Source organism: Gavia stellata, chromosome 7 (assembly GCF_030936135.1).
Source record: "Gavia stellata isolate bGavSte3 chromosome 7, bGavSte3.hap2, whole genome shotgun sequence".
NCBI lineage: Eukaryota > Metazoa > Chordata > Aves > Gaviiformes > Gaviidae > Gavia > Gavia stellata.
Genome location: NC_082600.1, coordinates 12,892,373 through 12,919,904, shown reverse-complemented (window position 1 = coordinate 12,919,904; position 27,532 = coordinate 12,892,373). Strand labels below are relative to the sequence as shown.

The 27,532-nt window shown below is 39.2% G+C and overlaps 1 protein-coding gene across 3 annotated transcripts in view; it reads right to left on the bottom strand.

Annotated features, from left to right (window-relative positions):
* Positions 1-27,532, bottom strand: part of CDC42BPB (CDC42 binding protein kinase beta) — a 94,454-nt gene that overhangs the window by 53,296 nt on the left and 13,626 nt on the right. For all 3 annotated transcript variants that reach the window (XM_059819719.1, XM_059819720.1, XM_059819721.1), the window contains exon 2: positions 11,453-11,544. In XM_059819719.1, the coding sequence (XP_059675702.1) occupies positions 11,453-11,544 (92 nt within the window). The remainder of the gene's footprint in view (positions 1-11,452; positions 11,545-27,532) is intronic.

Below are 27,532 nucleotides of genomic sequence, written 5' to 3'. Positions count from 1 at the left end.
CTATGTACTTGACGCACAGCACACCATGTGTGGTCAAGTGCTCATGATCAAGTACACAGGGGATGTTACAGGAGGAGTGTGAAGCTTTTCATATGAAGATGTGTAGTAAAGCTGCATTGTTTGCCAAGAACAAGCAATGCTTGTACGCCATGCCTTCAGCCAATGAGGCAACATTTAAAAGGGCAGCCTGTGAAAACAAGGAAGGCTGCTGTCAATAGAAATACACTACATTTGACTAATTCATTTTCACATTTCAGGTTTCAGAAGCTTGAAAGATATTTGCAAGTTAACATGCTTATGTGTACTGTATGCAGATAGTTAAAAAGAAGCAAAAACAGTATTCATTTACTTATTCATCATTTTGCTTGAAGCATTTTACTATGCATCCTGTGTATTAGACGAGTTTGAGCAAGTCTATTATGAACAGTAGTTGTGCACATAGCTGTACAGTGGAAGAAAAACCAGAAGAATACAGAAACTTCAAGGCTTAGGAATGCAAAGACTTTATTTTGACCAAGACTTGTATTCTCCAAGACCAGAACTAATTGTTCTTGTAATAAGCCATCATTTCCACTAAATTCTTCCAGTTGGCAAAGAAAAGACGGCATCACGACTCAGACAGCAACATTTTCACAGGACTATACATGGACTGCTCGAGTATTTCTGCTGCTTCTCAGCTTGTCTCTATTTCAGAAGTAGAAAACCAACCAGCTTTCATTGCTTTTAACAGAGCTTTAAATAGCAAGTGGGAAAAGTAACGGGAATCACATCAGCTCGCCTCTTTTCTTGCTTAGAAACTCTTTATCTATGAGGGATTCAGGAGCTGCAGCAACTCTAAGAAGACGCTAATGATAAAACAAGGTTGGAATAACGTGTCAAGCAGAGCAACACTATACAAAGTCAGAAGTCCTGAGGAGGGAAGAGGGAAATACAATACCTCCCTGCACTTTACCAGTAAAGAAGCTCCAGATGAGGGGCAGGGGGACAACTGCTCCTATAGTAACGCAAGAATGGGATATTCACCTTTAGACAGACACCTGACTCTGCAGATGCATACCTAAGCCTCCCACCCCTTGGTGTGTGAAGCTCCACTCAGCAGGTCACGTAACAGATGAGCAACACCTAGTACACACCTGCACACAGAGTCATGTAATGGAAATGTATCTTAAGAAAAGGACTAGCAGGTACCCATCACAGGAAAGAGGTGGGAATCCGTCCCTAAACGCAGCTGGGAAACACACAGCACGAAGAAGCAGCTTCCGTAAGCGACGTAGAACATCCACAGCTACATTACATCCCAGTGCCTCCTGACCTACAAACGCCTCCCGCAGACACTGCTTATGCTGCAAGGGAAGGATGAATAAGGTGAGAACATCTCATCTGAACATGTGAGGTTCTTTGGGATATATGAAACTGTTCAACACTGACCTTTGGTAATGGCCTAAAACATTTAGCTTTGTTCCTGTCCTCATCACGACCTTGCAGTGAAAAGCCATTGTAATAACCTTTCTGCATATGCTTAATTGAATTATTTGCCTGATACAGCTGAAAGCACATGTAAGTCAAACTGCACATTAAAGCTTTGGGAAACTGCAAGATGCTGACATTACCTTCTATACATTTTAAATTCTGTTCTATACAGAACATGACGACTCAGCAAACACCCCCATCTCCACTGAAGGGACAGACCGAACTGAGCGTGATTACCTGCTGCAGACGTACAAAAGCTGTGGGGCAGAAGCAATTTGCAAGCGTAGTTCTGCGAGCCCTGAAGTAGCAACATCCAGGTTTCATTACACCACAACACTAGAACCGCTCAGCCATTTAAGTACAAATACAGTGCACAAATCAGAACCCAGATATGCATCTACTGCACTTTATCTAAGGCCATCACTGTCTGAAAGCACTGCAGGCTGATGGAAGTTTGAAGCGCGCTCAGCTGCTGAGAAGTGATGTGAGCCTGGCATCGCGGAGGACACGCACAGCTGAGGAGCTGCGCAAACGTTAGAACAGAAAGTGGTGAATGAGAACAAGCCTGGACAAAGAAAAAAAAAGAAAAAAGGAAGCCAAATCTATAGGACCTATTCAGTAATTCCCCTGTTGCTATCTATATTAGTGCTATTTAGTTTCAACTGAAAGGGCTGCTTAAAAAAAAGCCCAATTTAAACTTTCTGGACGAAGAGAATTGTCTTCTGTGGAAGAAAAAGTAGAATGAATAAAAGGGAAGTTGACTCAAAGTTGACTCATATTTTCACAGTAAGTGGTTATCCAGTTATGGCACCAGTAAACACACTGCTGCTTTAGTTTTAAGGGGGACAGTGGGACAGCTTCTTGTGCCAGCAGAAAAATTCATGTAACCATACAGCAAAATAGGTAATTCCCCAAGAATTTTATCTCTAAAAAGAAACCTGAAAGGTGCAGAAGATGCCTCATGGAAGTAACAGAACTTTGGCCTGACTAGACATGACTCCTCAAACCCATTCTAATCATTAGGATTTTTTTTTTTTTTTAAGAAAACAAACAAACAGAAATGCAAAACCCAAGCCTCATTGATGTCCAAACTGAACCAGGGAAGCACAAACTAAATTATGCCTTGATGAATTCAGTACTATTATAAGCAAGAATATTGTTGCAATACTGCAAAAAATCCTACAGCCTTTGTTCCACAAAACACCTCAGTGTTTCCTCGAGTTAGCTTTCTTTTATTTTCTTCATCAGGTGGCAGTATTTCTAAGTCTAAATTCATCATATAATGTTTTGGCTGCTTCTGAGATACTGCGGTGTAGTTTTTGCTTACTTTTGTATTAATTCCTCTTTCTCTAGCATACCTCAAATTCAATTACAATAACCACACTGACCACTTTGCAAGATTAAACAGAGATTTTGCAAATATTGCAATTGTGCTAACCACGCAAGATGTCAGGTTTTAAATATGATGGCTCCTATACTACATCCAATCCACCACAACTACTAATGTAAGAAAAAATACTCAGTTGGTGTTCAGAGGACGCAGATTTGTACACTGATGCAAATGCCTACTTTAAGAACAAAAGCATTGTTTCTATCTTCAAAGTTTAAAAGTCTACTGGCTGAACACGTGCTCATGTTATGCATAGACTGTAAAAGACCAGGATTTAATTTTGATGCTCACTCTTCATTTCCAAGGCTATTACAACTTACACTGTAATAGAAGTTAAAAAAAAGTATGCTAAGGATAATGAAAGGAAAAAAAGGCACAAGCAGAGGTGTAAAATAGCTTCTGAAGAAGATTTAATAACATAAAATATTCCAGGCCTGGAAGAGATAACAGCTATGATAAGCATACAAAACCACGACTGTTGCAGAGAAGATGAACAGAGAACAATTATTTGCTGTTTCTCATAACACAGAGATTGAAAAGTATTAAATAAAATAAAGAGGTAGCAAGATTAAGGAAGTATTATTGTCACACAACAGTTTCGGAACTCGGCCACAGGCTGCTGTGGACACCTAAGTATTCAGAAGGTCCTTAAGTACATGCTTAATACCTGAGTAACACACGTACCAGAAGTCTCGGAGACTACTGAACACTGAGTTACAGGTGTGGTTAGGGAGTCCCTGAACCCTCAGCTGCTGGAAGCTGGGAGGGTTCAGCTCTGCTCTGGCCTTGGACTTTTCCTACACCTCTCTACCCGGCCAAAGGGATGGGATGTGGCACCTTCCCAGAACAACTATCTTTGATACCTGTGTCAAATTAAGACAATTAAAACTTACCCAACTTGCATCTCATTATGCTAGGTTGGAATGGAGAATCGAGGGTTCCGAATACTCAACAATCACAGATGGTTTGGTAGATACATTTAGGTGATTCTGTTTTACCAAGTCTTAAAACACTGATACAAAAAAATTCCAGATGCAGGGGGTTCGCCTGCCACTGCAGCCCCCATTCCAGGCAAGCGCCTATAGGTCTAAGCTGTCACCAGCTGGTTTGATTACTGTCACTGTGACTCACCATGCTGAAGATTCACAGCAACAGGGACACCGCAATAAAGATCAAGTACATTTCCTCAAGGACCTCAGAAAGTCTAATCAATCCTAGCACCTATTTATGTCAAAAAACATGTATGAGAACTGGGGCTAAAGCATAAGTGAGAGCCAGCTGTGGTAACTACATGCCACAACACCCTATCAGATCTGTATTACTTCTGTCATCAGTTTTCTTCCAGTACTTTTTGCCTCAAAGCTCTGTTTCACTTGCATTGCAGTAAAATAAAAATGGAACCAATATAGCTAAAATAACATTTTTAGACTTCAGCAAGAGCTAGTATTTTGCTTCTTGAATTGTTTTACAGAAGTATTTTGCTGCATTTTCATATTCAAAAGCCACTTGATACTGACATTTAGGGTTGCAATGTGCAAAACCAGCCTAGGCCAAGTTCCACCTTTCCTCATGCCCCAACAAAATCTACAGGGTGGGAATCTGAGCCAAATCAGCCCCTACAAACATGACAGAACTTCCCACCATTGTACTTTGCCCTATGAGTGACATGATCAACATCAGTAAGCAGTATCAAGTTACAAATTTTCTTTTATGTAAATGATAAGCATGGCATAAGAAAGTGCAGAAATCATTTAAATGCAAGACTGGATTTCCAGAAAACAATTAAGATATTTAACAAAAAGACTTTCTACTGGAAAGTTCATAAATTCTTTGATGTTCAACTTCTTGGAAACCATGCTAGCATTAGTTTCACAGCAAAGACAAAAAAGCCACCTAACACACTATTCATACTTGTGGCACGTCAAACTTTCAAGTAAAACTTATCCTCAAGGACTGGACTTTCAGGGATAAGGTGAAACTCAAATGCAAAAAGTTCTCAGCTGAAAAGAACACCACCGACATATAGGTGATAATCCTCGTGCCATCAGCTCATGACAGGTAGTTAAGAAAAAGGCAAATACTGGAATTCACAGGCAAATACACACCACTAAGGAGGGTAAACATTACTGCTGTGTCGAAACACAAACTCCCTGGAAACTCCCTACACAGCCGCACCCCAGAGAAATAAACTTTATCTGGAGCAGGTGTGAAGGAGGACTATTGAGGTGATCAAGGAACTAAAGAGCCTCTCATACAACCGTGGGAATAGAAAAAGCTTTGCTTGTTCAAAAAAAAAAGTGGATATGATTGCTACCTACAAATAAAATTGGAAGGAAGGACATCAGTAATAAGGATGATAAAAGATAAAAGGTCTGCTTAGGCTAATGGACGATAAAATTATATGGATAAAATGCTGTAAAATTACCATGAATTAACCTTTGGCAGGAACTTGGAATGGCTTTAGACATTTGAGAAGAGATTTTAGACCAGCCTTTCAACTGCGAGAAGAGCCAAAATGTCATTTCAGATGTAAACAGTTTATCCATAATGTCTTATTACCAGATTCATAATTGAATATTACAGTAATTTCCCCTCAGTTAAAGCTTGTATATGCCACTTTTACTCTACTATTTCTGTCTCACGCGATTGATACCTTGGACACCAGCTACTGAAAAAACACTGCAGGAACTGCTTTATCCTCCCAATACTCTTGGCTATGAAAAGTCTTTGATATAGAGCTTATTAGTTAACAGTTTTAATACTACATCTTTGAGAAAAACTGGCCTGGACTGCTCTATCAGGTTTTTGATGTCTATTTCACATTTAAAATGAGCAACCAGAGTGTCTTTCGGTAGGGTTCATACGGCACGGTGCACATTTCCAAAGCAAAAATCATTGTTTTGAACACACGGTGGGGATCCTCCTGTCATGCAAACAAGAAATCACTTATAAGTGCCAGCCAAAAAGGTTCTGCAAAAGAATAAAGGCCCCGAATAACACCTAAGCTCTTCCTCAGCAAGCGGGGGGACTGCAGAGCCAGACGGCTGGTCTCCAGCGGCAGCTACAATGAACTGTCTCTCTCCGGCTCCCTGCAACCTGCCTGTCACCATAGTAACTTGGTGCTGCCATGCAAACAGACAGGGAGCTGGGGAGGACTAAGATAGCAACCAGCTCTTTTGCATCATTTTCAAAACAAAGCAGCTTCTTTCTTCGTCCATTTCCACAGCAGAAAATAGCTTGCTTTGATTTATTATTTTTTTTTTGTGAAGAGCAGACTGCGGAAAAGCAAAGCTAATTAAATATTTCTTCTGCATCGTACTCTGAATGCTTTGACTCTTTGTATAGCTAGATGAAAAGTGTCATATGTTGTGTGCAAATACTTTGGAATTCTGTTGACCTACAGTGTAGGAAGGCACAGTCCCTGCTGGGTACCTAATACCAATCACCAAAGCTTCTGAATAGGTGAGACTGCCTCAATTGCAGTCTGTAGGCTCACTGTGCCCTGGGTTAATTTCTGGAAGTACATAAAAACATTAAATTCAGTACCCTACAGCAGCAATTACAAGGTGGAGAGGGCACAAACAGCTCTGCGTCGCATTGCCAAGCACGACTGTCTGCAGGAAGCTTAGGTTTTGCATATTCACTTTGAGTCTCACTGCACCTTTAGCCAGTATATCTCTCATTAGGAACCACATAATTTATCAGAAACCCGTGGTACTCAGGGGATCAGTCTTGTTCTCTCAACCATTATTTATTTTCTTCTGGAAACAGATTTCTATGTCTGTTGATTCCAGCTAAGACTCTGACTAAGCATCCTGAGTCAAGGTGACATGTCCTATTACTAAACACTACACAGATCAAGTCTGTACACAACAGCATTTATATGAAAAGGTATTTCTAATCCATCCAGAGCAATAATACTTAGGTGGGGCACATTAAGAGTTTTAGTTATTTTTGTGCTAAGCAAGACCAAGCAGTTCCACCCTTCCGCTGCAACCACGGTAAGCGTTGCTCATTCAAGAAATCCCTGCTAACAAACAAGGGAAGGAAAACAATTGTTTCAGTCCCATGCTGCCAAATTTCCAGGAGGTGTCAGCCGCATTATACAATCCACGTTCTCAAACAAGGTACATCTTGACACGGTTCTTCCTTCAACAACTGCTCTTCACTGAAATGCGTTCATCTACAGCAGTGTGCCTAAATGGTCCTTTACACAAAATGAGGAAAAGTGATCATAAAGACTTACAATTATGTTTCTAAGAGGTCAGATGAAGCCTGCAAAGGAGCGAGTGCAAGTATTTAGAGACAGATAGTCCCCACACACAGGATCCTCCTCCTATTCCTCTCACCATACTGCAGCACTAGTACTCCCAGTTCCCTCAGCATGCAGAGGCAAACACCAAGCACACAGAAGGCACTTCTTAGGCTGGCGTAAGAATTCCCAGGTTAGGCACAATCCCACCAAGCACAGGTTCTCAGGACATGGAAAAAATTAAATTATATTCTCAAGCCAGTGACTCCAGGAGTCAAAGCCTTAAATGTTGCTGTAAAGGATATTCAGACATTCAGTTTAACCTGCATGCAAAGCAGCTGGCTTAGTTTATGAGAAAAACAGAACTGCGTGTTTTAGCAGGTGGCTAGAGAAGAAATCTCTAGGTTCCGAGCTAGGCTATTTCTCTCCTAGCGTAATAATGCAAACTTTAAGAAACATTTTTCCTCTTGCTTTCTCAGATCTCCTGTGCTATAAGAACTTTCACTCCAGTGGTTTTGGATTACCAGTTGGGTTTTGTTCTCATACTGCTGGAAAAAGTGTAAAGAACCAGGTTGAATTCTGCTGGTTTGAAAATGAGAAAGAAAGAAAAAGGCACTGACATGCCAGTACAGATATGTACTGGTGAGTCTATCAATCTGCCTTAAATTAGACACTGATTTTGCAGTTGTGTTCCCAGAGACAAGCTCATATGTGGTCTCAATCCTCTCTCTGGGCAAAGACCATGTTTCCTTGGCTTACATGTTGTGTGGCAAAAATTGACTACTGATCCTGACAAATAACTAATACGGTTTTATTTTGTTTAAGCTCTCTTTCTTCAAAGCTACTGATTTATGCAAAAGTTCTTTGGTAAGACTAAAGCCCGTGGCATTCTCCAAAAAGTCCGAAGTAGCTAAACTGAGAAGAATGGAATGTAGTTTTCATCCTTTTTGAAGTCTGGCTTGTGTAGCTCTTCAGAGTTTAATTTAAACCACTTCTTTCCAATAGGAATATGTTTAGTTTAATTCTGATTAATTTCTTTATGCATTCTAACAAATACTTTACAGGTATTTTTAAAATTTATTTCTAGCAGATAGCTGTGTTTGGATTGTTTTTTTTTTTAAAACAAGAACTAATGAATAACCTTCTAACCATTAGAATCCCATCAACTAATTTCTAACATAGTTCCTATGTATGTATGAACGTACCATGAAAAAATTACTTACAGCTCCCCCATTCAGTTTTCTGAAGTGTTGCTTTATAAAAGTCAGATGCCACAAGTCCCTCTCAAGAAACGAGATTTTATTTTCTTATTATGGAATGTCAACCTTTATATAATTACTATTTTATAATGCCTATAATACTCGGCAGTTATAGCTGCATAGTATACACAAGGGTCAAAGGATTCATTCATAAGCAAAAAGCATGAAATATTGGCTGGCAAGTGGGATTAAAGTATAGTGAACTTAAAATCAATGATTCCTGCATAATTTAAAACTGATCAAAAAGTTTCAAGCTGCTACAACTATAAACTAAAACTTTTATAATTAAAACATGAACAAGACAATGGGATATTAACAGATAACTAATACCACTGACTTTGCGAGCACTCACAGCTCTAACAGAGGGATGAAATTAAGATACTTTCTCATTTCACTGCTGTGAAATTTCATTTCCACTGGGGGGGGGTGGGATGTATGAATTGCTTTAGTTAAGTTTCATGCTTTTCCAAATGAAAGAATATGAAAGACATTCTTGATTCAGGCACTCCAAACACTATTAATACAAATTTCCACCCAGAATTTGTATCTTTCATACACCTTAAGACTCTTGATCAAAAGCTAAGAAAGGTCATCCTAAACGCCCTAGCCGGTATAAACTGAAGTCTCTTGAAGTTCATATAAATACTTCATCTGCTGTTGTACTGAGATTTCCAGTTGGTCAATTCCTTAAGTACAGAAAAGCATCTTTTCAAAAAGAACAGAGCAAGTACTATGGAAAACAGCTCTTCCTTAAAAGTTATACTGTGTGAAGGCATTCCAAACACTGACTCCATCTGCAAGTCACTATAAAGAGTTCCCTTGACCTGGAACCATTTTTGATAGCTATAGCATTCACAAGTCCAGTTCTGAAAAGATCCAGAAACCACTTCTAATCCCACCAAAAGACAATCTGCCAAAACATTAAGCTAAAATTCTTTAGATATCAGTGGTCATAGCCACTGTAGCAAGTAATTTGGCACAGCAAGAACAGAACAACAGATGAAAGTAGCCTGTGCTGAGTCTTGCCATCTACACTGTGTGCAGTTCAGGAATTTTGCTTCAGACTGTCTCTAGCCTGGTCTCCTGGACCAAACATGCTTTGAAACTGTTAGGAAAGTCAAACCCAGTGATTGATTCTTATGTACTCCTTGGGGCCAGAAGCACATTTGGTGCACACCTGATACAGAGGTTCTGGTTTAGTTTCCTCCAAAAGAAATCCAGCTCATGCATAGCAAAATCATTCTACAGTAAGTGGGGGCACTCTCTGCAAAACTGTGCTACTGCTTTGAACCAAAACCCCAGCGGAGCGGTAGACAGTTACCTACTGCTGTCTTGATTCTCTAGGCCTTTTATCTACTCATAAACCTCTCTGCTCAGACCTCTTTTCTGGACTTAATTTGTAGCTCTCAGCCCTTCCTTAGACTTAGCAAATTTTTTCCCATTTCTGCTTTTTCCTGCCAAACTCTTTGCAGTAACTTTTATCTCTAAAAGCAATGTTCAAATAACACACGCCAGCTAAAAACAAACACTCAAGTGAAACAAACAACTGATTTTCATGCAGTATTTCCACTACCCTAATATAACACTTCCTTTTTTGTAACAAATGTTGCAACTCATCAAGTTCAACATCCACTAGAAAGTGAACTTTTGTCTTACAGGTTATTAAGATGTTACTATTTATCTGGACATTTTACTTAAAATGCTCAAGTTCCTTCAGCAGCTATGCTCACGATGATTAAATGTGAACTACATGTTACCTCATCACATCATTAGATGATGGTACAGATGAAGAGATGTTCTTGAAACACTAATTTCTATCTTAGGTGTCCACTTTCCTCAAAAGCAGTCTCTGAAGTAGCTTAAAATTATGTGGATATGAAGCTATTACTTCACCCACTACCAAGTGCATATGCACATAGAAACCTCATTGCTTTCTGAGCCTAGGTAGAGTAGGGTCCTTGCATTTTTCTAGCTTAGTTTCTGGTCTGCCTGTGATATCTCTGTCCCAAAATCAAACCCTATGTGAAAGAGTTTGACGTGTCCAGGGCACACCATGCTTGGAAGGAAAGCCCTGCACAGCACACAGTCCTGCTCTCTGTGGAGACAAGACGAGATGAAGATAAGGAAACCTAGCCTTAGCCCCTGGCAGCAGAAGTTGTAACTAAGTGCTAATGGGCTGAAGTGAGCCGCTAATGGCTGTCACTGCATTTGACTTTAGTGTGGCACTACTTAAAAGAAGCTTCCTGAAAGAAATCTAAAGGTTTTTTTACTTCTATAAATTCTCTAGTTAATAACCTCTTTTGCTTACAGCTGTGGCTTTAGTTACACATACTTAAATGCTGAAAGGGTTGTCTCTGAGGTTCTCCAGAAGTCTCAGGTATCCTATGCCTACTGGAGGGGACATGCTCATGAATGCTTCTGCCAGTGGCAAGCCCCATCAGATTTCTGTGACTGATGAGACTTTAATCAAGCATATTAAGAAGCAAAGCTTCAGTCCAGGGTCCTGGGATTGGCGAGTCCTCAAAACACAAGGCGTTCCTATCATCCCAGCATGATTCAACTTGCTGTCCAAAAAACAGATCCAACAGCCTTTGATCTTCAAAGATGACAGGGAACAGCCTTTGAGGCAGCCAAATGCGTCTTTCTGCATTACCAGATTGCTACAGAGACAGGCAGATGGGTGGAGCAGCCTCCGCGTTCCTACCATAGAAGCAGCAGAGTTCTGTGTTAAATTATAGCAGCACAGAAGAGTACATATGGCAAGTGGGAGAAGAGATCCCAAATTCAGCTGTGCAGCTGCTAGGTGGGACCACCCTGTTCATACACACATTGAAGAGACACTTGTTTTGCTACACTGAAGTCAGAATGAGCCAGTCACAGAAATGGCAGAACTGGACACTAAAAACCCTGCTTCAAAGGGACCTTTCACTAGTACCTAGCTACATCCCACATTTGGAAGTATTTTAACACATCTGTGTGAATCTTTTGCCTTTAGGACAAGTACAGGTCAACTGTAGCAAGAAATCAGATGCACAAACAATGAAAGTTACATTACTACAACTGAGAGTAAAAGTCTCTTACCTCACCAAATGCACCTCTTCCAATCACTTTTATAATTTCAAAGTCATCTCGATGGAGTTGCATTTCCTTTACCAATTTTGTAAATGGTCTTGCTGTTTAAGAAGAAAAAAGAAAATTCAGTTACAAAGAGAAATATTGTAAGCCAAAGTAATCCATAAACCAGAGGTCAAAAATACTCGTTACATACCCAGTGCAATAGTAGTTTTTCACCTACTATTAGAACTATAGAAGGAAAAAATATTAATTACACTATTTAATTAACACTTAGAATTTTTTAAAAGTTCAATCCTATGATTGGTTCTGCCTTGCTGCCAGCGAGTAAAGAGTAAAGTAGTCTTTCAGACGGGTTTTTTCCCCTGCTTTCTTTAGGGTTTTTTGAGTCAGTGAAGGACCATGTGAAAGGGAAAGAGCTGATTCATTATTGGTAAACTCTAGAGAAAATCTGTCCTATCCTTCAGCCACTAGAATAATTCTCTTCTTAAGCAGAGTTCATCTTTACTTTTTAATTATTTCAGCTAGTACCAGCTAAAGCTTTAACAACCCACTCTCAAGAGATAGCTGTTTCTACTCAAAAGCAATGAAACCATTTTCTACCAGATCTGTGGCTAATTTAAGATTTTTACTTTGAACTATCTTTTCTGTTAAGCACCATTCACCAGATCCCAATTAGACCAAGTATTGAAGGGCTGCAGCCTAAAAGATGTCCAGCAATTAACTTTGTTCTGGTGGTCCCACGGGATTCAAGACATTTCTCAAAATATCTAGTTGATAAATTCCACTGTACCTGCAGATCCCATCAATTTTCTCCTCTCCAGTTCCCATTCAGAGTATTTTACTCATTTCTAGCATATCACAGGATGAGGATTACTGTTTAGATACAACATTTGTTACAATTCACTACTCTGATTATGAAGACCAAATCAATAAGGAAAAACAGTGGTGCAAGCTAAACTGCACAAGAGCAAGTACGGTGTCTACAAAGCAGCAGCTTACACTTCCAACTAAGTACAAAAAAAGATCGCTCTTCTTCACCTCATCACAAACATTATTAGACTAAAAAGACTGAAGTTTTTAAACACATGTATTTTTCCCATTTGCAACTGAATAAAACATCACAGAACTACGACTTGTAATTCCGCCCAGACTCCCGTTTTACCTCACCTTACATTATGATTAAGCTAATGAGTTATAAGCCAAACAGAATTCCTACAAGAGGGGTCACTGCCTTGATGATGTATTTCAGATGCTAACACAAACAAACCAAACCTTACAAACACACAGAACATACAGAAGTCTGAACTGGAGATTCCAGGTTTCAGTATGAAGTCTAACCAAGAAAACCTGAAAACTTCATAGCAAAAATTCATATAACAGCTAATAAAATGAAGAAATAGCTGTACTGAAGAACAGCCATGCTGCTTCTTTGTACTTAGGAGAGGTGTTACTGAAAAGGTTTCCTCCACAAGTAATACCCTTTTCACTGGATGTTTCTTGTCTATCCAAAGTACAAAATATAAGAACAAGACTCTACTAGATTTTCTGCTAGATTCCCCATTTCGGCTGGGCAGAAATGCCTACCACGGTCTCCCCCTCCCCCAAGGCCACTGAGACTATCATCCCAAAACCCCAAATTATTTCTAACAAACCTACCCAGCAACACCAACACAAACCAGTTAGAGACCTATACCAGTCCAATCAGACATCTATACAAGCAAATACCACTGTCAATGGCTGTGATAGCTATAAATTATTTTGCAAGGTTGTCTTGCCTCCTTCCCTTGCCTTCACATCAGGACAGACTGAGGAAACACAACTACAGATAAGAAATAAATGTGGAAGTTCCATTATCAAGTTAGGGATTGCTATACAGAATGCAGGTTATTAGACTAATTTTGCAGAACACCAGATTCTGTTATTAAAATTCAAGGGGAGGGGAAATGAAATCCAGTAATTTTACTTCTGGGTGATACTAATCCAAGAATAATTCTTTTTTGTTTGTTTTTAAAGAAATATCCAATTTTAGCAATAATTCTAGTCAGTAAACAGAATACCAAAATAATTGGTTTAAGTATTTATAAAAAACCCCGCTGCTGTAAACTGATGACAAGCAACTTTCAAAGCAGGAAGATACAAACCTACATAAGTTTAAGCTGTCTTGTACACTTAAAAAAACCCCCTTCTTTCTTACATTTTTCTTGTTTTGTCAACTGGTAACAAAGTATTTTATTATTTTGTCTACAGTTTTCCTTGCTTTGAAGTGTATCAAACCTCACCTCGCTAAAACTGGGATTCGGATTAGAAATACATTAAGTTGTATTAAAGCAAGTGAATTAAATTAGTTTTATATTTTAAAAGATAATAAATATTATGTATCAAGCAGAGCACATACTTAAATGTGAGTAAACAAAAAAAATGGTGTCTGCAGAGAAGGGAATTAATGCCCTTCTTTCTAGGAATAGTATACTTCAAAAAGGAAGGATTAGCAGACCTCATTCTCTTTACCACCATTTCAATTCAAAAACTGCAAGACTCCTAGGCTGGTCCTGCTTCTTCTATCTCAGTTGGTCAACTGAGGTACTACGCATTAAAATGAATTAGTTTAATACATGTAAATGAAAAAAAGTATTGCCTCCTAAAAGGAAGTTGCTATTTTTACAAGCTATTTGTGCACTTAACTAATGTCGGCTTCTAGCATTTAGCAGATGTTGGTGTTCAGAAACACTGCAACTTCAGTGGGGTCTCTCTTGGAAAGCTAAGCACCAAACTTGAATATTTGAATGTACAGTAAAAATTTAAATTGGATGGGATTTCCCCTGAAATGGAAAAATTCAAGTCTTTGTCAAGGCATCTAAGATTCCTTAAAAATAAATAAAAATTGAAAATAAAACCTAATATCCACAGAATCCCGTCATCACAGAAACTACAACAGAGGTTACGCAGCAGATCAGAGCTCAAAGGAGGCAACACACCAGTAATTCATTTAAATTGGTATTTACTTTATTGGCATTTTCTAGTAGAACCCTGTTTACACCAGGATGTGACCTGCTGCTTTTAAGTACTGGATTGCACAATTTTTACCTCTTAGTAAGTCAAATTAAAAAATACTTCCAATTTGCTTTGCTGCCTCCCCCCCCGCCCCGCCCCGGCGGGGATGCTCCTCAACCCTCTAATACCCACATGAGTAGCATGCACAGAACTGGCAAAACTGAGTGAGCAGAAACTTGCACCAAAAAGTATCAGAGCGCTGTGTTCGCTGTGCTTGCCAGAATGATGCCAAGTGATATACACACCACTATATAACTCGTAAAAAGCTCCAGCTTCTCCTTTTACATATGACTATTTTATAAATAAGGAACTCAAAGCAAACTTCTCTCCATATACTGGAATGAATAATCACACTTCACTGATTAGTTTTGATTCTAGTATTAAAAGCAGAACTTATGATTTGGAGTTGATTTAATACTTAATGAAAGTATGTCATCCTGGCAAACAGAAGCATTAGCTGTATTGGGGGTTTTGTTGGCAGTGATTACTGAATTTTGTTATATATACTGTTGTCAGGGTAACATTAGCTGAGAGTAATTGCAAGAGTTTGTTTATTCATGACTCTGAGGCTGTACTCAGACTTTGGGATAGGCGTTCTACGTGCAATATATTTGTATGCATTGCTGCCTTTTCCCTCAAGCTGATTTTGCATTATTGTACTTACACTTGTTTGGAAGAAGGATGCTCTCCGTAAGGCCACACAAGAAAAAAAAAAAACCAACAAATTTTAAGGAGCCAAGAAATGTATGCTCTCAAGAATATAATACAAAACAGTAACAGTCAATGTTTAGCTCAATATTCATAATGGGAAGTGAAATGCCAGCATTTATTTCTTCATCAAAAACCAGAGTATGTATGAAAGACATAATTCTCCACCCACAAACAAATCCTATTCCGATCATATTCTCCTCTTCCCCTGATAGATGGGACTAGGTATTTTGTTTGCACAAAAAGAAAACATCAATTTCAGTAATTTGAAAACATAATTTGAAGTACAGTCATAAATAAATAGGTTTGTGATTTAGGTTTGCGAGCTGGTGCATCCACACTGCAGTCAATTTGATTTATGCCACCTGATAAAAGATATTTGAAGACTGTTTCAGGATGACTAAAAGCTGCAGGAAATGCCAGCAGAGACAACAGAGACTCTGCACTGCTACCCCAGGAATGGGCACACTCCAGCCTCTGTCAAGGTCAGAAGCATACATCAAATTTCCTCTCATTTCTGAAAGCAGGTCAGGGAAGGATGGTAGTATTGTCAACATCACCCTCAAAAAATAATAGGACAACTTTTCCCAAGCTAGAATGTGGTTAAAAATGAGAGGTATGTTTTGGATTTTTATTTTCTGTTCAGATTCTGAACCATTTTGAATCACAAAAGCTTACACCTTTGCATTACAGTGGACAAAAGACTACCCACTGGGTTTACGATAACTGCTGCTTCAGCAGTGAAGTTACCCAATGGCTCTAATTTTAAGACTCCTGCATATTTTGTTAGGCAGTGCAACTTTCCAGAAATTCAGAGTCACAAAAATCACTGAGTCAAAGCTGCCAAATGTTCAAGAACATCTGATGTTTTGTATCATTGGCAGCTTCAAGTTTTAAATAAACGTGACAACTGCAAGAAAATAATATACAGGCTTCAGGTCTCTTTCAACAATTCAGGCTGAAAGGTACCTCAGGAGGTATCTAGTCCAACCTCCTGCTCAAATCACAGTCTATACTGATTTCAGATCAGGTTACTCAGGGTTTTGCCTGGTCAGGTCTCAAAAACTTCCAAGGACAGAAACTCCAGAGCCTCTCTGGACAACCTATTCATACACTGGACTGCCCTGCACCAGACAGTTTCACAGTTCAGAACTGATCTTGTAAGTGATTTGGGGTTTCAGTCATTATATAACATGACAATAACATTCAGGTAGATCTACCCAGAAGGTATGTCCAAAATGTCTGGTCATACAGAAATTCATCTGCCATCACTCTCCCTTTATCTACTCACTCTGTTTACAAAACGTTGTGGTAGGAAAGTATGCCAATTGCAAAATATTAATGTCAGGGAAACAACAAAATGACGCAGATAATTGTCTGTGGAGCCATACTCCCACCAGACAGATCCAATACTTTAAGGTGTTTTCTTTGGAGGAAGAACATGAAAGAGCAGCAAGTTTTACCATTTCCCTCAACCATCCCTCTTAACTTACATTCTAGAAATCAAGTAACTTATGAGCCCTTTGTGCACCCTTTTCAAAGAAACAGCATTCCTCTGATACTGCTACTAAAACAGTAGGCTGACAGGTTTAACAAGTTAGTGCTTGTATACCTGTCTTGGGAGATACCCACACCCAGGTAGCCCCAACCTGCTTACTAGGGTGATAAATACTTGTTACAACCCACACTTCAGTTTTAAAGAAGTACAATCCTTTTGCTACCTGATTGTGAAATTTTCCCTGTATTTTAGAAATGTAAATTTTTGTTAGTTCTTCCATCCTTTGTTGACTCCAGTCTTAATTTTTCCAATTAGAGATCCTTGCATCCCTTTTCCTGTGCTGGCCTGTTTCCTCTTACTGTCCGCCCCATGAATGCTTTTTTTCAGCCTGGTTTCCTAAGGAAGTAAGGTATGCGTGATCACACTGTTTGGCAGTCTGAGTCCATTCCTCCCACCTGGTACCTTTTAAGCCCCGTGAGGACCCTTAATATCCCCTTTACCAAATTTCACTGAAGTTGTCCAAAGATACCAAGTTGCTACAAGTTTTATAAAAAAATGGTCAGTGAATAGGAGACACCCACAGTATCATCTCCACTAAGGCAAAGCTGCAGCAGGAATACAGCAATGACCTGTTCAGCTGGGCAACCAGCACATACTAAGGTGCAAAGCAGACATAGCTTGCTGTCCCTAGTCATAAAGGGGCAGTAGAACGATACTGGCACAGAAGACAGAAGAAAGGAAGTGTACAGCAGAAAAGGGAAGGTAGGACGGTGGGAAGGGCAGAAGGTTATTCCACTGAGCCTAGTAAAGGAGGTAGATCCCAATTGCACAGGAAGCCAAACTTCAAAGTTCTGCTGTTCACAAGTAAAAGGTGACACGTTCCGTGTTCTCTGACAGATTTTCTGCTGGGCCTTTGACTTCTGCCATGTCCTCCCTCCCATTTTTATAACATACATAGACACACTTCACTTACTCTGTCTGCCTCTTGCTCAATGATCTGATTCTTCATCATTCAGCAACATCCATTAGACAAATAAGTTCAGTGGTGCAAGACTTTGGTTATCATTACAATGACACAAGCTCCACTGGGTTAAACACCTGAGAAGCACAACCTGGTTACCTCTTGCAAAGTGCTTACAGCCCTTGCAGAACAGCCTCTTGATATGGGACACTGCTTCACATGCTGTCAGAGTCCCCTTTATCCCCTGAGCAAGGCCATCCAGTTTTATAGTGCCTGGCTAGGCAGTACTTCCCAATTTTAAGATGTTCTCTTCTAACAGTATTTATCTGAACTGAAATGCTAGTAGCAACAGACATATACACTAATACAACACCAAGAAAGTCTGAATCTTCTTGAGGCTGATTGCCAGTATTTTTCAAGAGAATAAGTGGTAACTCTATTATTAAACATTGTATTGTGATACTTAATCTGGTATACAAATGTTTTAAATAAACCTCAAACTTTTCTGAAGTAGCAGTACACAAAGATATCCATTTGCAGCCACGATTATGGATTTTGCTTCGTTTTATGAAAGCCTTCTGACATACGTAAAATAGAGTGCCTGACCACTTTCAATCAGATACCTTGCTGGCACTTAACAGAACTATGAGTTTGGACAAGATTTGGATTAGATAATTACATGCGAATTCCTCAAAGGTTTGAAAGATAAAACCGTCGTTACTTTTAGGCATAAACCAAGACTGAGTGCTCATAGCTTCTGCATTTTGCTCCATGAGTGGCTTTATCAGTTACAGAAGAACTGATACTGGCATTTAGAATTTGCATACTAGTTTGCAATAACAGCATGAAAAATTTATCACCATGCTGAAGGGTAATGGCATCAGGAAATGTTTTGAAGAAAAATATTCAGCAGTTCTGGTGCTGATCCTCTTAGCGTCACTAAATTTGCCAACAGAAGATCAAGGCATTTACCTTGACACATCATCTGGGTTCACTGTTATTCTTTTTGTGTGGCAAGCCCCAAAAGCAAGTACCACATAGGACTCAATCCACAGCAATATGCTACCATTTGCCAGCTTGTTGATGAATGTTACCACAAACACTTAATAGCTGGCTATCTGCCTGACTAGCCCATTCACTGCTTTTCATGCTTACAATGAAAGGACACCAAAGAAAATACTCAAGATTTGTACAGAGGAACACGCAGATGGTTCTGAGTAGCCCAAGTGAAAAAATGCATTGCTAATTTAACTCCTGTCAAAGCCACTGTGCTTCTCTTTGAAACTAGACAGCAACAGAGGTCTAGCAAGCAAGAAGTAGTAAGTGTTGGCTTACATATCCAAGAACAAACACCAAATGACTATTTGCTGTACTCATATGTAAGACAGTAGCTTACCTATGGAAAAATAATGGTCAGGTAAAATAAAAACCACATGCCAAACAGACCTAACGGTAATGGCATATGCTAATGCTATGATGGATGCAAGTACAAGGGAGAGGAAGCTTATGTCTGAGACCTGACAGAGGAAGAAGCTCACTGCCCAATTTCTCATCTTCATGTTGCATTACCGTCATGGAATGACCCATAATTTAGGAAAGTACAACTTGGTCTCTAGAACCAATTCAGGCAAGGTTTGTCTTTTTTTTTTTTCTAACACTGAAGTTGACCTCGGAAGCTGGAACTGTTAGTACTAAGACTGAAGAAAAATGTGACTGTGAATAGCATTGAGTTTGGGAAACCCAGACCATCCACACAAGCTTGGTGCAGCTTCACAATATGTAGCATTTTAGCACACAGCTATCAGGATACAGACAGACTTTTTTAAGCAGGATGACACATTCTGAAAAAGAAAACCTGCACCTTCATAAGTACTAATCAGCGCATTTCAAAAAACACTCAGCAGCTTGAGATTAAGTTCTAGCCCAACTCTCATAGGAGAATTAAGAAAGCTCCTAGAGAAACTGTTCCTGACTGCAGTTTGTAGTCCCGTTTTTCATACATCTTTCCAACTTGTCACATTTGTTTGGGAGAGGGAAAGCTGCCATGCCTCTCTAACCTCCCCCTAAGGTTCCCAGATCTTTGGGCAGACTACGAACCAATCATGGATTCCCTGGTGGTTTATCAGCCTTTTCAGCCTTCGAGACTTCACTGACTAATCTATTATGCTGGATCCCAATAATGTTTGCAAGTTGTCACTTTCTGAAAAGACTGAAATACCAGATCTTGCTTCTACTTGAATTTCATAAGATTTTCAAAGGTGGTACTTTCCTTCCTCTTAAACCTTGCTAAAAAATGCAAAGAAAAGATTACTATTCCACAAAAAAGAATTTTTTCTGCTCTTGAATAACTGTTGATATCCAATGCCTTCTTAAGCTTAATCTTCAGTCCTTTTATTTTCTTCAAGATGATCATACCCAGCCCAGAAGACTCATGCACAGGAAGTCATATACAGGCTCTTGAATTACAGATTTTCCCTGGGACTGTCTGACATCCCAAACATTTGAGACAACTGAATGGGGAGCTACACGACCACTTTAATCCAGGAAATCCATTCTGCTGCTGACAGGGTTCCTCCTTGCTCCTTCCCACCATGCTCCACTCTATTGTCTGGATCATCATTAGCGTTCACGTGGTATGTCAAACCAGGAAACATTTCCAGGCAAAAGCTAACTTGCCTATCCCATCCCCTCCCACCAAACCACTCACCCAATGTGACTCACATACAGCTGTGACGTTGGAGCCCCAGCCCAAGGCAGGCAGCAGGACGAGGCTGGAGAAGGGAAAAATGGCCTTTTTTGCAATTGATGTGGATCTGCCTCAGGCTGCAGTGAGCATGGAAGTGCTACGCAAGAGTCTGTTTCTAGCCAACCTACAGCACATTAGGACAGGATCTTCCAAGATGTATGTCAAAACATTGTAAGAAATGGATGGCAACAAACACCACAGAATACAATCTCTGTTTAATATAGCTTTATTTGTACCTGAATTTTTCTGTACTCCTAGTCCAAGGCCAGATTTCCCAGGTGTTGGAGAGGCCATTTAAGCCTCAGCAAATGAGGATCACATATTGAAGCACATCAGTAATGGCAAAATTGTTTCAGGCTTCTACATGAATCACTAGTTCCAAACAGTAAAATTTCAATGATTCAATTTCTTTCATTCCATAAAAAAGTTGTAAATATTACTAAAATCCACTTATTTTATTGCATGAGGAATAATCTAAAAAGAAGAGTTAATAATTTTTTGTAGAATAGTTTGAGAATTAGGACTGCTCAGAAAAACCCTTTGATACTGTCACTTATTTTTCAGATAGTTTCAAACTAAAGATTAAGAAAATCTCAAATTTGAGCTCACCCGAATTTCAATAACATATGAATGAATCTAAATTTCAGACTCAGCACCTCCTGCACACCCTGCTAAGAAATAAAACAATTCCAATCCGATGACCACACTGTGCTGATACAAGCTCACATACACTTACATTAATTAAGAAGCTACCACTTACATCATCAACATATGAGCAAAGTTCTAGTTTTCTGACTGCATGCTTTATTTCATCTTAAAAGTTAAACTTAGCAAGACAAGCAGCATAACTTTTATCAATTATTTACAATAAACGCACATCTTTTGTTTTCTGCAGATATATGCAAGGTGTTCTCTCAAGTTACTAAAAACTTAATACATGTATTATTATGTAACAGAACAATTCATACTTTACATTGGTGCTTTATTTACCACATGCCACCTCCTTTATTTTAAAGGTTAGAGGTTTCTATTAATAAGCTCTTGACAAAGCACCCTACACAAATGCACTTAGAGTGACAGGAGAGAAATCCACCTTATGATGTATACCTTTTCTCTGCTTATAGAGTGAAGTAAAGATGTAGTTCAGTGACATAACTGAAATGGATCGCTGCAACCAGGACATTTCACAGATCTGCTCTCTTTCTTGTATCAGCTGTAAATTCAGCTGGTCTCACCTCACTGACCTGATTCTGCTCACTAAACCAGCAGAAACCCAACCTACCAAGACACATAATGCAGCTATCACCCTGTAGTTTAACAAATTGAATCATCATGACTGAAGGGTCAGGAGAGGCTACTACACCAGCACAAGCAAGAAAGGTAAAGGAGCACAGCTCTTTTTCAGAGGCCGTCATCTTAAGTAGCACAGACCAAGGTGAGATGAACTGCCCATGCAATGGCCTTCACAGCAGCCTAGTTGCTGCAGAGGTGGCCTGCCTTGGTGCTGACGCCCAGGGAGCTGCACAGAAAGTTGGGTAAGGGAGCAGAGCCAAATGACAATTGCCTTTTTCCTGGTACTTCAGTTCTCAGCCAGATCAACACCATAAACTAGGAAATAGAAGACTAACGGGATAAGGCATTAGATCAGCTTACAGTGCTACAGAACTGCACCTGATTTTCTTTTTTTTTTTTGATGGCTCAAGGCTGCAACACTATGCACATAAATACCCTGAGTTATTTTTCAATTTCAAGAGTTCAGATAGCAACAGCTACTTTAAGCACACGTGTGGCACATCTTTCCCTTCACTCCACTTCCCTTTAAATGAAAGTGGGCAGGAGGACCTTTTCTCAGACATTACCCACCCTGTTTCAGAACTTCCCTGGAGCTCCAGATCTAATGAAAAGGTCAATGAAAGTCAGATTTTTGCCGCAGGAAAAGGCCACGAAGACATGCGACAAGCAAATAATGTAACCAGGCGCTAGAATATTTGGAGTAGCCCAAGTTACTCAGAAGCAGAGAAGAGGGGTATTGTCCGTAAATTTACAGAGAATACTAACAAATGTTAAGATTTTCACGTTATAGTGGAAGGCTCAGAGTGACTTTTTTATTATTATAAATACTTTCACTTCTTTAGCTCCCTCTCTAGACCAGGAACTCTAGAGCCAAAGCCATTCTGCCTTGCTCTGCTCTTTCCAGTGCCCCTGGCTGGGAGTGATGAAGAGGAAGACCACTTACAGCAGCACTGTTTTCACTGACTCAAAGTGCTAAAAGTCACTATCAACACAACACAGGGCAAGCAAGGCATTAGGAGCATGGTCAGCCATCTGTAACAGAAAAATCCCTGGGTTTTGGGGCATTCAGAAGGCAAGCGCATCTCCCGAGGGCAGGATGCTTCCTGACACTTACTTGCTCAGAAAGGATGTAAAAAGAGTAGAAATGGAAGAGAAACACACCTCTCAGCCTTCCAAAGTGTGATGAAAACTTTATCCAGATAAAGCAATCTGCCTCTAATTTCACTACGCAACTTTTCCTTAATGTCTGACACTGACTCAGCACATTTCAAAATTTGTCTATATCTACCCCCAGGCTTTCCATATACTACAGGTAAAATTTAAATTGAAAAAGGAAAGCCTAGATTTTGCAGGGGAAAAAAAAATAAATCTACTGGAAATCTACGAGGCGATCCCAAACCTGGCTTTAGATGTAGATTTCTAGAAATTGAGTCAACTTGTGTGGCACATGGATCATTAGCAATACAGATTTTTTCACAGAATCATTAGGGTTGGAAAAGACCTGAAAGATCATCAAGTCCAACCATCAACCCAACACCACCATGCCCATTAAACCATGTCCTGAAGTGCCATGTCTACGTGTTTTTTGAACACCTCCAGTGATGGTCACTCACCACCTCCCTGGGCAGCCTGTTCCAATGCTTCACCACTCTCTCAGTAAAGAAAGTTTTCCTAATATCCAGCCTGAACCTCCCCTGGCGCAACCTGAGGCCATTTCCTCTTGTCCTATCACTAGTCACTTGGGAGAAGAGACCAAAAAAGAGACTTTTAAAAGTGCTCATGGCTCAAAAAAAATGCCAAAAATTGTCATTACTAAAAAATAAACCAAGAAGCCTGCAGAATTCTGCTTTAGAATATTGCCCATTTATCAGTTTGCTAAAGAGCATCAACTAATTATTCTGAAGTTTCAAACTGACCAAGATCATAACACCTGCTATTCAATAAGAATAAAAATGCATCTAAAGCTTGCTTGGAAGCAAGGTTGTTGTTTTTCAATACACATTGAATAGCCTTGAAAGAAAACACTTTGGATGAATGGTAATTTGGAATATTAGACACATGACAGTTTATACATGTTCAAGTTTTTAAACTGGCCTTTAAATCAAATAGTCATCCTTAAGGAAGTCAAATACTTGGAAGAGTTAAGAGTGAATTTTAAAAATCCAACTGATTTAGAGCACGACTAAAAAGCTTTAACATCACACGTTTATGCAAAGCATTCGGAACAAGAATCTAAAAACAGAACACCATGCCTTTTCCTAGAGATGTTTCCAAGTCTCCAAGCATTATAAATTCAGCTTTCTCTAGTACAGTCGGCATGGAGTTCTTCCTTCTTCTCTTCCCCTCATTAAGCATTTCTATCACCCTTTCTTATCCAACTTTTTGCTAATTTACGTACAGTACACTGAATAAGCTCTTTCTCCTTATCTCAGTATTTTGTGGATCAAGAAACACGCTTTTGGTTTTGTTTTGTATTTATAGCCCATCTTTTCCTAACATCTTTGTCAATCTATCTTTCAGAAATTCTTAAATTCAGTTTCTGGATCACGATTTTAAACAAGCAGCTCTCAACAAACTGCCAGCCCACATGACACACTGTTTAATGGACATGCTTCTAGGCATTCCCAGACCTCTTGTAGGCTTCTGGAAGCTTATATCCTCCACACTACCATTCCAAACCAGAACATACCTCCCATTACTGCACGCCCCAGCGTGATCAGCAGCAGCCCAAGCTCCTGTGTTCTAGCTTCTCCCTCTTTCTTGCATATGCTTAAAGCCAGTAGGAAACAAAAATCTCTTGACTGTCCTTAGCTGATATCAAAATTTCTGCCATTAAAATATGAAAAGTATTTCAATCATTACACTCACAGTTGTAAATACCACACCTTCACATCTCGCTCCTCAGCTTGTCACAGTAGGTGTATCAAGCAAGGATCATCCCAGTAAGTTTTTATATCAGATGCAGTATCTGACAGACCATTCTGCTTTTAAGCTTATAAAAACAACTTTTCAGTGTTGTACACTCCTCTTCACTTGAATTTAAGAGTAAGATTATCCAGATGCTATCTTTGTTTAATAAGCACTACATCCATAATCCTTTTGCCCTAAGATTTATTTCCACGCATTTAAGTAGAGAATTCCTTTTCCTTCCTCATTTACAGCCCATCTAGACAGGTATGTTGATTTGAAAACAGAAAATCAAGTACCAGGACATTCAGAACAAGCTTGTACTAGGCTGGCAATCTCAAATCATCTACACCTCAGGCTCCGTTCTGTTGGCTTCCAACCTTTTCCTTTACTCATACTTGAAAATAACAATCAAACGTTTGGATGCTCCAACGTAACACCAGGGTAAGCATCTGCATGCCAGTACAGATGCAGTTGGAAAACCCTACCAGTGTAGATGTGCTTTTACAACTTTCCATTTCCAGAGTAGGAAGCAGTGAAGATGCATTAACTTCCTTCCAGAAATCTTCTGACATAGTACATGGCCTCTGAGGAGACCACAGCAGAAGATGAGACCACAAGCAGAAGAACAAGGAATTTCTGCCAATCTTCAAAATACTTTAAGCTGTTGAACTAGTTTGAACTGCAAACTAGTATAGACATTGAGTCAACTATTTACACAAAGAAAAGCCAAATGGTTGCCTTTTTACTTCCTTACACATCCTTTTAGCTATACCCCATTCCCTTCTCTTTTTCCACACAGAATTTAATATTTTCCTTTACTAATTTATCTCCAATGTCATCTAAGTAAACCTTGGCTACTTTGCCCATTCAGTGATTGTTTTAGCTCTTAAGTAATATTTTCCACTTGCATTGACTAACTTTAAAAAGACATTCAGTCCCAAACCACAATCTTAAAAACCATCAAACTTTTCATCCTTGATACTGTAGTTCAGACACACTAGTTTCATTTTTCATACTAGTATTGTGGAGCTGAGGCTATGTAAACCTTTTGTTCCATAAACTTCGTTGGAATTTTCTAACAGAAAAGTCTGGAGAGAGGTAATCTTTAATTTTTTCCTTTACTTTTTCATCTCTTAAGATTCTCAATAGTTATGCCACTTACGTCTTTTTTTTTTTTAACCTACATGAAAAAGGTGCTCAGGACTGCTTGTTTAGTAACACATCATTCCATCTTTGGGTTGCCACTGTGAATCCAGCAAGGACATGAATACTACCAAAAAAGTTTGAATCTCTTGGTAGTTTCATAGCCTTTAAAGTCACATGCAAGCTTCGATCTGGTTCTTATGGGCAGGTACACACACAACAGAAGTCTGTGACAATGGTCTCCGAGACAGAGATACCATGCAGCATTGAGAGGAAAGAAGGCTGTGCTTATAAAGCTTGCATTTTTGTTGTTCAAATCTTCTGTAAAGGAGTCCCTAAGTCTTCAAGACTATTCTTCTGGCAACCGCCCTAATGTTTATAGCCTAACAGCCATGCGATTTCACTTTTATCATAATTTCTTGAAGCTTAACTTTTGTTTCCTATATAATTTGAATTTCAAAACCAAGTTCGTAGCAGCATCATTTAAAAAAAAAATCTAGGTCCACAAAATCTTTAAAAAGAAATATGAGGAATAGCTATGTGTTGAACTATTCCACTGTATTATTTGCATGAGCAGCAAGTGTCACTTCATCACAATTTCTATTATGGTGCTCAGACTGCACCAGTAGTTACTCTTACACAGGAACAAAAATGTACCTAATTATTTTAAGAAATTTTATAATAGCTGAATAGTTTGTGCAGCTGCTGGCAAAAGTTCAGCCCTGACTGACTGTTCAGCTGTATTTTAAAGGCATGAAAGAAGCCACGAGTGTTCACAACTGTATTACATGAAATCAAAATTTAAGAAGTTGTCCTTTTCTGAGGAACCACTCTAAAAGAAATGCATTTTCAAAGAACCAAGAAGTCAATATGGAGTCTCATCTTTCTTATGTGAATGTATTTTAACACATCAAAACCCCCAAGATTCTAGTAAGAATCTTTCAGTTATCACATATGAAAAATTCGTCTTCAAGTATCATCAGTTCGACCTCTTTCCTTCAAAATCTTATTTAACAGACATTTTAGTACATAAGCTCAACTTAAAGTTTTCCTTGAAGTACAGGCTATCACTTCTGGAAGACCAGGTAAAGATGTCTGGCCTGACCACTGTTTGTAGTATATAGATCAATATTTAGGACTTTACGTGATGCTTTTCCCAGTCCTTTCTAACTCATGTACCTGCTTATTTTTTATTCCAATACTGCAAATTTTAATTCAAATACTGTGACTCCTCAATAATCTATTTCTGGACAACTGTTAAAAGATTACAAGTAGACAGTGTTGATTTCCTCTTCCACGAATTGTTATGCACAGCTGAATTTATTTCCTTGCCAATTAATTTTTTTATATATTTTTTTTAAACACCAAAGTGATAACTAACAGTCTCCACCTAAGTCCTTCAGAAAATGGAGAGGACGGGTTCTTAAGCGTTGTATGAGACATGATGGGGGAGGGAGAGATGAGGGCAAGGAGACTGAAGTAAGAAGTAGGTCTTGCCCATGCTTCTCTCTTGCAGAAAGATAATCCATTATCTTTTACCAGCTGTCACCCATTTCAGAGCTACCCACAGAGCTCTGAAGGTAAATTACTGGAGCACATTTTCCAGTAAAGTCTCCGTATTATTTATTCTGTATCTATCAAGCTTATAGTAAGAGCTATTACCACCAACGTGCGCAATGACGTAGTACAGCCACTGATGCAAAAGATCATTGCAGCAATATGTGCTCAAGTGTGCATTGCTGTTTTAAAGACATCACTGCAAAGCACCTTCTCTAA